This window comes from Thamnophis elegans, chromosome 9, assembly GCF_009769535.1.
Source record: "Thamnophis elegans isolate rThaEle1 chromosome 9, rThaEle1.pri, whole genome shotgun sequence".
In the NCBI taxonomy this organism is placed as follows: domain Eukaryota; kingdom Metazoa; phylum Chordata; class Lepidosauria; order Squamata; family Colubridae; genus Thamnophis; species Thamnophis elegans.
Genome location: NC_045549.1, coordinates 8693596 through 8706466, shown reverse-complemented (window position 1 = coordinate 8706466; position 12871 = coordinate 8693596). Strand labels below are relative to the sequence as shown.

At 45.3% G+C, this 12871-nt stretch overlaps 1 protein-coding gene across 1 annotated transcript in view; it reads right to left on the bottom strand.

Moving 5' to 3' along the window:
- Positions 1-12871, bottom strand: part of FRAS1 (Fraser extracellular matrix complex subunit 1) — a 224195-nt gene that overhangs the window by 84535 nt on the left and 126789 nt on the right. The window contains exons 32-37 of the mRNA XM_032224319.1: positions 11257-11422; positions 9977-10116; positions 6493-6670; positions 5266-5419; positions 2665-2928; positions 503-691 (exon numbers count right to left, since the gene is read on the bottom strand). Coding sequence (XP_032080210.1) covers positions 503-691; positions 2665-2928; positions 5266-5419; positions 6493-6670; positions 9977-10116; positions 11257-11422 — 1091 coding nt within the window. The remainder of the gene's footprint in view (positions 1-502; positions 692-2664; positions 2929-5265; positions 5420-6492; positions 6671-9976; positions 10117-11256; positions 11423-12871) is intronic.

Below are 12871 nucleotides of genomic sequence, written 5' to 3'. Positions count from 1 at the left end.
GAGCGAAAGGGGACGGACTTCCGGGTTGCCCATAGGGCCGTTTTTCCTCCCCCCAGAGGCTTCAGGAGGCTTTCCTGGAGCCTCATTGCATCATCTCAGTTGCACCACACGCTCCAGGCTTCAACCAAACTTGACTTCAAGACAAACATGACCTCCCTACAACCACCAATACAATACATGCCCTTGCACAGGAATGGGAAGCTCAAGTTCAAAGCCCAGAGAGGGTATCAATAGCCCTCATTCTCGGCTCCATGTGGTCAGCTGCCCAGGATCTCAAAACCATGGGATCCTGTCCATCGATAAGCCACCTTTCCAATCAGCCTCCATGTTATCCAGTGTCTTTCTCCCCACTTGGAACTGAACCAGATGGATATTTCTTCAACAGTAGCATCACAAGAATCAAATCCAAAAAGCTGAGAAAAATCCGTGGCCTCCTGTGCTGTGCAACTCAACGCAGAGATAAATACCAGAATTTTACCTGGAAGAACAGAGAGCATCTCACCTTTGTTTATATCGGCCTGGGTAAAACTTTTGGCTGGTCCCCGAGCAGAGATCTGCGTCAAAGGATCTCCCTCATGCAGGTGCAACGATCCATAGGTTGGGTCCTTCTTCACGATGTATTTGATGGACAGGTCATCTGAATCAGGATCTGTGGCTCTTAAATGCTGGCTTGTAATGACTGCCACCGACCCTAAAGGGTGGGAACAAACAGACACCAACAATATTAAGCTTCTTGCTTAATTATTCTGGGAATGAAAGCATACTTGCTTATTTCTCATCATCTCTTTCAACCACCCTCCCTAATCCCTTGTGGGGTAGAATCTGGGCAACTGAATGGAGCCGGTGGAGTGTTTACTGGCCAGATGCCCTTCTTGTCACCAATGCAGAGTTTTGTTCGGTCGATATATTCTCATCGTGCCCAGAGAGAGAAATAGCTGCCTCTACCTCGGCTCGAACTCACAGCCTCCTGATTGCACCACACCACACCTGGCGTACTTGCTTAATGATTGATTGATTTTCTTCAAGTCAGCGTCAACTCCTGGGTTTTGCCTGGATTAATCCTTGCAATTACCTTGTCAAGTTTTTGGAAGTAGGTGCCATATACCAGACTTTGTTATTTCCCTCCCACAAAATCAGAGATAAATGAACCTCCATTCTGACACAACGTTTGGGAATATGTGTTCTAACTCGGGTAGAGGAAAGGCTTCCAATTCAATTTTGTTTTGCCTGTCTGTAACGCTGATTTGACCCCGTGGTTGAAGGAAGACTTATTTTCAGGCTTCTCGGGGCAAATGTTAATACCGAAGCTTAAGGGGGGGAAAAAATCAATACAACCCTCCAACTTGGGCAGCCTATGCAAAATGATGTTTTGCAAGCAACCAGATGGATTCTCCTCCCACCCACCAACACAATTCAAGAAATACGTGGAGCGAATGCCTGTGGAGAAAGGAAAGAACTAAAAATGCATTTGCTTTTTTCTGGAAAAGAATAAGAGAAGGGCTGGTTTTTAAGTCACATACACTGGATGCTCTACAGCACGGATGGCTAACTTTTGGTCGTTGTGTGCCGAAAGCATAATGCAATGCACAGGTGACAGACACCACCACCACACACCACCACACACGTGCGCATGGCCCCCGCACATGCACGTGTGACACCCCCCCCCCGACACGCCATTTTAGCCCTAGTAGGCATCCTTGAAGCCTCCTGGGACCAAAAACCGGCCACAGGGTGGTGGTGGAGGAGGCTGCACACACACACCCCCACACAGATACCCCGTTTTGGGCCTAGCAGGGCTCCCTGCAGCCTCCTGGGGCCAAAAATAAGCCATGGGGAGGAAGGGCGCCACACCGCCCTCTTTGACCTGTTTTGGGCCTAGCAGGGCTCCCTGCAGCCTCCTGGGCCCAAAAATGAGCCATGGGGAGGGAGGGCGCCACACCGCCCCCCATGCCCTGTTTTGGGCCTAGCAGGCCTCCCTGCAGCCTCCTGGGCCCAAAAATGAGCCATGGGGAGGGAGGGCGCCACACCGCCATCCGTGCCCCGTTTTGGGCCTAGCAGCCTCCTGGGCCCAAAAATGAGCCGTGGGGGTGCACACCACACACACCCTGCGCTCTCTACACACCCCTGTGCATGCACACCGCCCCCCTATGCATGCGTGGCAGAGACCCAAAAATCAGCCGGCCGGTGGGAGGCGTGCACGCACATGTGTTGGGCTGGGGCGACGGCTCAGTTGCCCGCAGAGAGGGCTCTGCATGCCATAGGTTCGCCAACACGGCTCTTAAGGGCATGTGGCTATGGAATTCTGGGCGTGGGAAGTCCATGAATCTTAAAATTTCCAAGGCTGAGAAATGTTGCTCCAGGGACAGTATTTCGTGACTAGCCATTCTGAATTAGAAAGAATGAATGCCAATTGGTCGAAGTTCTCTACCCTCGACTGTCGGTTCATTTCAATTATTTATAGTCTCTGGGAGTTCCCCAGCTCACCTCCGTAGCCACACAAAGTTCCTCTGAGATCTCCAGACAATATGGGTAGGTGGGCTTCCAAGAAATATAAAAGCTGGAGGTCAAACAGACCGACCTTCGGGAAATTCGGCTACTGAAGAATTTTAATAAGTGAACTTCAGAAAATCATATTCAGAATATTTTTTATTTTATTTTTTTTACCAGCAAGGAGTTGTAGGCCTTTGTTCACGACTAATCTGAGAAGGTCCGTCCTGGGTGAGGCTACCGCAAACTCCACTTTCCCTGTCTCGATGTGGAGACCGTCTGAGAGTGAAAATTGGAACTCGTCCCTTTCGGCTACCAAACTGTTCAATTTGTAAACGATACGTTCCTCCAGGATCTCCTGGTAGGTGAAAGTAGATCCCTCTGAGAGAGCGTGTCCATTCTCCAGAGAATGCAGAGGAGATTCCCTTCTATACAGGTATCCTGAGAGAAAGTCAAGAATTATGAGTTAGTTCCTCACCACTCATTTTCTCTCCAATGCATTAATACCTTAATTCGACTCCTAACATACTTATTCTTCACAGCATCTTTTACGAGGGTTTAGAACCCTTTACCACAGAATCATTTACCACGGAAAAAGGGACCTGGTGGCTCAGTGGCTAAGACGCTGAGCTTGTTAATCAGAAAAGCCGGCAGTTCGAATCCTGAGTGCTGCGTAATGGAGTGAGCTCCCATTATTCGTCCCAGCTTCTGCCAACCTAGCAATTCGAAAGCACATTAAAAATGCAAGTAGAAAAATAGGAACCACCTTTGGTGGGAAGGTAACAGCATTTCCTGCACCTTCGGCATTTAGTCATGCCGGCCACATGACCACAGAGACGTCTGCGGACAGCGCTGGCTCTTTGGCTTTGAAACGGAGATGAGCACTGCCCCCTAAAGTCAGAAACAACTAGCATACATGTGCGAGGGGAACCTTTACCTTTACCACTCAATAAGGAGAGTGGCAATACGAGAATGCACAACTACAAGTAGTCCTCGACTTATAACAGTTCATTTAGTGTCCGTTCAAACTTACAACGGCACTGGAAAAAAGTGACTTATGAGCATCTCTCACACATGACCATTGCAGCATCCCCGCAATCAAAATTTATCAAAATTCAGATGCTTGGCAAGTTCATATTCATGTTGGTTGCAATGTCCCAAGGTTATGGGATCCCCCTTTTTTGTGATCTTCGGACAATCAAAGTCAATGGGGATGCCAGTTTCACAATAAGCAATGTTACGAGCTCTGGTGGCGCAGTGGTTAGAGTGCAGTACTGCAGGCTACGTCTGCTGCCTGCCATTTGGCAGTTCGAATCTCACCAGGCTCAAGGTTGACTCAGCTTTCCACCCTTCTGAGGTGGGTAAAACGAGGGCCCAGATTGTTGGGGGCAAGAGGCTGACTCTGCAAGCCGCTTAGAGAGGGTGTCAGCGTTCCAAATATCATGCAGAATTAAATCAGAGTCCAAGGCAGAGCTATCCTTAAAGTTCCAATTTAATAAGACAGACATGTTGGCAACAAACTGTGGAATCCCAAATCTAAAAGCTTCCTGGGATTCCACCCAGTTGAAAGTTCATGATCTTATCCCCATCCCCATAAATCCATCACATGGTCCAATCTTTTTCGCCCACGCTGGCATTTCCACCCATCTAGTTCCAGTCAGGTGCAGAGGTGCGGAGGCAAAAGATGACCTTGGGCTTCTAGAAAGGAATGACAATAACACATCCCACAATTCTACTTCTTTCTATTCCCCCTCCCAATTACTACAGTAATGAAACAACATAATGAAATAAGAGAGAGTGCGGCAGACCAAATATCCTAAAAAGGAATATGACTGCAGGCCTGACAGAGGGCTGTAAAGCACTACGAAGCGGTATATAAGTCTAAGTGCTATTGTTATTACTATTAAGTTAATGACTGCAGTGAGTCACTTTGTTGTGGACGAATGGTGGCCAGTGGAGCTGGCGGCAGAGTCGGACAGTGAGGAGGATGGGCCAGTCCTGGAGGCTGGGGAAGGCTCGGACGAGGGCTCTGCGTCGGAGGCAGAGATGGGGCTGAGGCCATCTGGCTGCCTTTGGAGCTAGACAGCAGTTGAGGCAGAAGAACAGCTGGAGCCTGTTCCCAGGGTGCGCGTGTGCTGAGCCACCAGAAGAAAAGAACAACTCAGAAATCAGGGTAGACTTGGGAGTAAAGTCACAGGTGGAAGGTGAATGGCCTCTCCCACAGGAAATAAAAGGGGCGCGAAAGAGGAGTGGGCTTTTGCAAGAAACAATTAGTTAGTTGATTCGTTAATTCGTTTCAGGAGTGTGAAGATCTGTCCGTGAATCTCAGAGACTCTGTGCCCAGCCTTTCCTTGCACAGCATCTCATTTGGAAAATATTTATATGGCAGCTTTCCAAGATAGATAAGGTCTGTAGTCATAAATATTCCTTCGAAAGACTGTTTGCCAGGCCTTGCTGAATGTGAATGAGAGGAATTCACATGCATTTAATAAAAGGGGTTTTGTTGGGACCAGGACTCTGCTTCGCGCTTTTTGTGGAAGCCTTGGTCAGAACATACTTAACAACTGTGGCAAGAAAGGTTGTAAAATGAGGCAAAACCCACTGAACAAATATCTCACTTAGCAATATAAATTTTGGGCTCAATTGTGGTTATAGGTCAAGGGCTGCATGGATGTTTTGCTGTAATACATACTGTATAAAAAAAATAACTAGGAGATTTCTATATAAATCTAATTGCAAATGCTATTTCTTCAGCATTACTAGAATAATATGTCTCACCATGAATGGGTGCCTTGGTGACTGTGAAAACCAGAAAGTCATTTGAAGTGTCCAGATCCTTTAGCCGCAAGGAGGAATTCCGAATCACTACGCCTGTGTTTTCACGCACACTGATAGGGGTCACCTTTACCTGAGGGCGCTCATCATTCAGGCGCTACAAGGAACAGAAGGAAAATCATGAGGAGAAAAATTGAGTTCAACAACCGGTGTTTTTTTTTTAAACGGAAGAGGAAAAGCCACGAGAAGCTACGAAATCTAGAAATAAGATTATGGAAATGGGAAGAGACCGATGACTTTAGAGCAGCATTCGTAATAATTCTCAATACATTCTGAAACAGAAATCTAACTGAAAGCATTTAATGCACCAAGGTATTTGTATTTTCCTGGTAGACACTGTGTATTTGCATTAATGTGTACAGAAGTTATGACTACTCCTGGGTAATGTGGTTGTGTATGGTATGTATGTAAAGGTGCCTGTATACATACAGAGACACAGAGAAAAAGAGAGGGAGGGAGGGAGAATGTGTGTGTGAGAGAGAGGCAGACAGGGGGGAAAGGGATGGAGGGAAAGAGAGAAATAGAGAGGATGTGTGTGAGAGACAGAGAGTGAGGGAATGTGTGTGTGAGAGAGAGAGGGAGGGAAAGAGAGAAAGTGCGAGAACGTGTATGTGAGAGAGAGAGAGAGAGAGAGGGAGAGAGAATGAGGGACTGTGTGAGAGAGGGAGGGAGGGAGGGAAAGAGAGAAAGAGTGAGAGAATGTGTGTGTGAGAAAGAGAGATAGAAGGGGGAGAGGGGGGAATGTGTCTGTGTGTATATGTGAGAGAGAGAGGGAGGGAAAGGGAGAAAGAGTGAGAGTATGTGTGTTTGTATGTGTGTGTGAGAGAGAGAGGGAGGGAAAGAGAGAAAGTGTGTGTGTGTGTGTGTGTGAGAGAGAGAGAGAGAGAGAGAGAATGTGTGTGTTTGTGTGTGTGTGTGAGAGAGACAGGGGGGAGGGAAAGAGACTTGATTCACATTGTGTCATAATATGATTTCCTGAGTTTAACTTACTGAGTTCTTGACAATTAATCAGTCTCAATAACAATTGTGGTTTGTGCTTTGGATTAGGTGTGAACCGAGTCATTTTTTGCCTTGCTCAACAAACATAATTTAGCCTTTTGCTTGAACCCAGACGCTATTTCTGCTATTGCAATATTTTCCAAATAAAAACTACACGGTGAATTCAATTACCTTAATAGTAATGTTGACACTGCTGATTTCTGATTGGCTGAAGCCATCACTGATATAAAAACTAAAGCTGTCCATTGATGGCTCAATACTTTCATGGACGTTCTGAAAATAATAAATACGGTTCTCCAACACATCTTGAAGTGAGAAAGAAAAATCAGAACTTTCGGTGTTTCCAAAACTGAGACGCCTGCCTGCAACGAAAGTGATATTTATGTGGAATACGTTTCTTTTGTTAAACAAAATTATTTTGCTTTTTCCTTAAGCAGGAACCATAACTTGATTCGTTGTCAAGTTTTTGCATATATAGCAAATCAAGAATTGCATTATTTATCAGAATATAATTTTACTACCATAATTTTACACTGGTTCGCTGCGCACCAAAACTGTGAGTGTGTGTGTGCATGCGTGCTCCCTTCATGGACATGTACGCCTTCCGCGCATGCGCATGGCATTCCACGCATGTGCTTGGCTTGCACGCATGTGCGTGGATTACAAAACATAACTAAATAGGATGGCATGGAGCAGTGGTAGGTTTCAAAAATTGTTGGAACCTACTCTGTGGGTGTGGCCTCCTTTGTGGGAGTGGCTTGCCACCCATGTGATCGGATATGAAATTATGAATTAATACTTAGGTCAGTCCAAGTAGCTATTCAGAAACTCTGGCATTGAAGCATGCAAGTCTTATAGCTGTCAAGTTACAAGATCCTTGCCAGTGGTGGGTTTCAAAAATTTTTGGAACCTCTTCTGTAGGTGTGGCCTGCTTTCTGAGTCCACTGGTGGAACCTCTTCTAACCGGTTTGGTAGATTTGACGAACCGGTTCTACCGAATAGGTGCGAACTGGTAGGAACCCACCTCTGGCATGGAGGCAGGACCCGCAGGTCACCAGTATCGGTTTGCCGAAGCAGTCCGAACCGGCTGAATACCGCCACTGCAGAGGTGAGTTCCTACTGGTTCGGACTGGTTTGGCTGAGTAGGTAGTAACTCGGCCAGCCATGCCCCCGAACCAGTTCTATGGACGCCATCTTGTTTTTTTGCTTCTGTGCATGCGCAGAAGCAATGTTTCACTACTGTGCATGCGGGCGTAGCGAGAAGCGCGTCCCTGAGCAAACCGGCAGTAGAAGAAGTCAGAACCCACCCCTGCACCACTGCTTATCATGATGTCAAACACAAATACAAATAACAGGAAAAGGGGGAAGGGATAGAAATGTGAAAGAAAAGTGTAGGCGAAAGGGAGCGGGTGGGAAGTATTAACTTCCAGCCTTTTCCAGCACATTAAGGTACAAAATAGAATTAAAGCCTCAACTTTTTACTTTACCAACTTAAGGTGTACTAGCCGTTTCTGTAGCAACAAACTAGATTAAACAGCAAAATAAATAAATAAATGTTTTTTTCTGTCTCGAGCACAAAGGCCAGAAGTGGTTTCCAAATAGAAAACAAAACCGAATCTGTTCCTTTCTCTAATTAAAAGAGTCACTAATGCAATGGTGGGTTCCGGATCCCGTTGCAACCAGTATGGTGCAACAGGGCCCCGCGTCCCCCACATGCACGGGTGTCCTTACCTCCATGATGCCTCCGCGACGCTCCAGCTGCTTGGCGGAGCATTGTGCAGGCGCCGTACACTCTGTGTGCGGAAGCGCCGAAGAGCTCAAATACAGGTAAGGAGCTCGGGTGGGGCAGGTGGGTCCTCTGGAGCAATGTACTGGAACGGTACCCAGTGCTCCCAGAAAGCACCGGTACGCCCGTGCTGGGGTGTACCGCCTGCAACCCACCACTGCAATGATGCCATCAGTGCTAGTTTCATCACTTACTCCAACAATTCTTCCGTTATGACATACCTTTCCAATCCTGTCCATACAGAATTCTCACTGCAGTCAGGATTTTTGCACATGTATTGTAGCAAATAGTATGTCTCAAAGACATAAAGGTAGTCCTCAACTTAAAACTCTTCATTTAGTGACGGTTTGAACAACGGCACGGGAAAAAGTGACTGCTGACTATAGATCTCACGTTTACAATCATGGCCGCATCCCCATGATCGACATTGAATGTGTGACAATGGGTGTGTGTATTTACAATGGCTGCAGGATACCGCAGTCATGTGATCACAAGTTGTGACCTTCCCGGTCAGCTTCTGACAAGCCAAATTAAGGGAGGAAGCCAGTTTCGCTTAGTGACCGCACGATTTACTTAACAATGCCAGCGATCTGCCTAACGGCGGTGGCAAAAATGGTTGTGAAATGGGGCTTAAACTCGCTTAACAGCTGCCTTGCTTAGCAATGGAAAAATTGGGTTCTGTCATAGTATCAATATTCATAGGCTGGAATAGATCAGCCAATGAATAGGCACAGCAACTGGGTCAGCCAATGGGCTGTTTTGGAAACAGAAACTTAATTCAATACAATAGCAGAGTTGGAAGGGACCTTGGAGGTCTTCTAGTCCAACCCCCTGCCTAGGCAGGACACCCTATACTGTTTCAGACAAATGGCTATCCAACCTCTTCTTAAAGACTTCCAGTGTTGGGCCATTCACAACTTCTGGAGGCAATTTCTGTTCCACTGATTAATTGTTCTAACTGTCAAGAAATTTCTCCTCAGTTCTAAGTTGCTTCTCTCCTTGATTAGTTTCCACCCATTGCTTCTTGTTCTACCCTCAGGTGCCTTGGAGAATAGTTTGACTCCCTCTTCTATGTGGCAGCCTTTGAGATATTGGAAGACTGCTATCATGTGTCCCATAGTCCTTCTTTTCATTAAACTAGACATAGCCAGTTCCTGCAACCGTTCTTCATATGTTTTAGTCTCCAATCCCCTAATCCTCTTTGTTGCTCTTCTCTGCACCCTTTCTAGAATCTCCACATCTTTTCTACATTGTGGCGACCAAAACTGGATGCAGGATTCCAAGTGTGGCCTTATCAAGGCATTATAAAGTGATATTAACACTTCACATGATCTTGATTCTATCCCTCTGTTTATGTAGCCTAGAATTGTGTTGGCTTTTTTGGCAGCTGCTGCACACGGCTGGCTCCTATTTAAATGGTTGTCCACTAGGACTCCAAGATCCCTCTCACAGTTACTACTGTTGAGCAAGGTACCACCTATACTGTACCTGTGCATCTCGTTTTTCTTGCCTAAATGTAGAACCTTAAGCTTGGAGTCTGGGCGTGGCTTAGCTGAGAATTGAAACTGAAACTAGTCTGTAAGCTGTGAGCTCTGAGTCTGCTGCTCTGAGAAGTAAACTAGTCTAAACTTGTCTGTCGGCTCTGAACTCTGAGATGAAACTGTTCTCTCCTGCTTGTATTCTGCTTATAATTTCTACCATGTTGAAACAATCTGCTCTTGGTATTGTACATTTATTCTCCTGTTATGATGTATATAAAGAAGTTAATGAATCCTGCTGAATCAGTTATCTGTGTATGCCTTCAATATTTGATTTTTCTGCAACAAACTCTGACATTGTAGTTGAAAGTTGAGGACCATATGAAATCGCTCCTTACCTGTCCTGGTATTTTCAATGTACCCATATTTTGGAAGACTTGTGATTTTTACAACCAGGCCTTCTTCAGCAAGGCCACCTTCAAGGCCAAGGGTGTGATGAGGCAGGAGTGGTGTTCGCCCCCCTTCTTCTACCTGGACACAAAAACAACATTCTGTTCTACCTGGAAATTTGATTTTGAGCATTACTTACAAAAAGTTTCTATTTTGCAAACAAACGCCCAATCTCTTAATATTTGTGATCTGAAATACTTTGTATGGGATCATCCCCATAATATATAATAGCAATAGCCCTTAGACTTATACACCGCTTTACAGTGCTTTATAGCCCTCTCTAAGCGGTTTACAGAGTCAGTGTATTGCCCAGAGGTGGGTTGCTCCCGGTACGGCCCAGATTGGGCAAACCGGTAGTAGCAGCAGCGGGAGGCTCCAGCCACCTGTCCAAAGGCTTCTCTGCGCATGCACGAGCACGCCCAAACCGGTAGTAAAAAAAATTGACAACCCACCTCTGGTATTTCCCCCAACAATCTGGGTCCTCATTTGACCCACCTCAGAAGGAGGGAAGGCTGAGTCAACCTTGAGCCTGGTGAGAGTTGAACTGCCAAATTGCAGGCAGCCGGCAGCCGGCAGAAGTAGCCTGCAGCACTGCACGCTAACCACTGCGCCACCGTGGCTCATAAAGTGCGGTAAACAATAATTTCTATCCCCCAAGTCAACACTTATGACCGTTGCAACATCCCCTCGGTTACATAATGAAATGTTTGGCCACTGGCACGTATTTATTTATTTATTAGACTTATATACCGCTTCATAGGGCTTTCAGCCCTCTCTAAGCGGTTTACAGATTTTTTAGCAAATTGAGTCAGCAAATTGCCCCACAGTCTGGGTCATTTCTCCCACCTCGGAAGGATGGAAGGCTGAGTCAACCTTGAGCCGGTGAGATTAGAACCGCTGAACTGCAGATAACAGTCAGCTGAAGTGGCCTGCAGTACTGCACCCTAACCACTGCGCCACCTCGGCTCCTACAATTTATTTATGACGGTTGCAGTGTCCCGGAGTCATGAGACCTTCAAAGTTTCAATGGGGAAGTCAGTTTCATTTAAAAACTGCATTAGTAACTTAAGAACTGCAATGATTCCCTTAACAACTGTGGCAAGAAAGGTCGGGAAATGGGGCAAAAACTCACTTAACAACTGTCTTGCTTAGCAATGGAAATTCCAGGCTCAATTGTAAGTCAAGGAATTCAGAGTTGAATCTCACATGTTGGTGACGTACCGTAAGTTGGTCAGAAAAGGTAACAACCGGAGGCACACTTTGGGCTGCTGTGATAGTAACAGTGAACATCTGGCTATTGAGCTGGTTGTTGTCCGCATCGAACACGGAGAAGTAGAAGACATCTGTGATTGGCTGATCGAAAACCGTTTCAAGCTCGGTGAAATATCTGCAGGATTTAAAAAATGGAAGACGTTGAGCTGGGGGGGGGTGTAGGTAGGCAGGGACGCCAAAATTGCAATCGACAAACAATTTAATCTCCTCTAATTGTGTCTTGTTTGCCTGGGGGAATAAACCTACCTGCTTGCATTTTCATGTTACTGGGAGAGATGTTAACAGCTAGGGGGAAAAAATAGTTAACAAGGGAGACTACATTTTATTTCTAACTTTTTAATCAATCCGGTGCCCTTTCAATCTGCCAGATGGAAGCTGTTGACAGCGCAGGATGGGGAACGTTTAATAACAATGCAACTAGGAGGCAGGGAGCCACGTGGAAAAAGCTGATTCATGCATTGACACGAAATTAAAAGTCGGGGCGAGATGAAAGAAATGTCACTGGGATGGATCCAAACCGTGAAGCAGAGATGTGCGGGAAATGGGGAAAATGTTTCCTTCTGGGCTTAAAACGAAGCCCTAATGGAGAATCTCAAAAGAATATTCAACTGCTTCATGTATTAACCACAGCTAGAATTGTAATTTACACAACATTGGAAAAGTATAGAGATCCCCATTGATGAGAAGGTAATACGGAAAATATTAGAATGTGCAGAAATGAACAGAGTAATATTAGCAATGAAGGAGAAAGAGCAAACTGAATATTATATGATTTGGGAAGTATTTTAAAAATGGTTGGAGGCAGTGGTGGGATTCAAGTAATTTAAACAACCGATTCTCTGCCCTGATGACCAGCTGGGTAGGTGTGGCTCAGTGGTCATGTGACCATGTGGGCCTGGCCAACCCAATGTCACTCTGGTCGATGGGCGCTTCGCCTTAGCTGTTACAATGTAATAAGGGTTAACCAGAGAGGCAGTTTCAGTAAGCAGGGCAATAAAGATTAGGCTAGAAAGAACACCAGAATGCTTCCTTCCTGCCTTCTTTACAGGATGAGCCCTGTAAAGTGGAAAACAAAGTAAGATTTCTTCCAACAACCGGTTCTCCAAACTGCTTAGAAAGTTAACAACCGGTTCTCCCGAATAGGTGCGAGCTGGCTGAATCCCACCACTGGTTGGAGGAGAAAAAAGGAGTTTGGAAATGAAAAAAGCTAAAAAATAAGTAGAAATACACTTAGAGAGAGATATAAATAAGATGAAAACTGTTAGTATGTGTAGGATGAGAATAATGATGTTTAATGTTGATGTGATATTATTACTAGAAGATATTAAGAAGAAAAATTGAGAGTTCCATAACGTTTAAATTGCTCAAGATATATTGTAATACTAAACTTAGGGAAATGAAGTTAAAATAAACGTGAAAGATGTGGCAAAAGAGGAACAATGATGCACAGAGATGTTTGCACCCAGACCCACTGCATAAGGAAAGAGGGAATGTTTATTTTTGTAATTAAAAAATAATTACACTCTTTTTTTTTTAAAGAAGTATATTAAACTGCTGGAAAAAT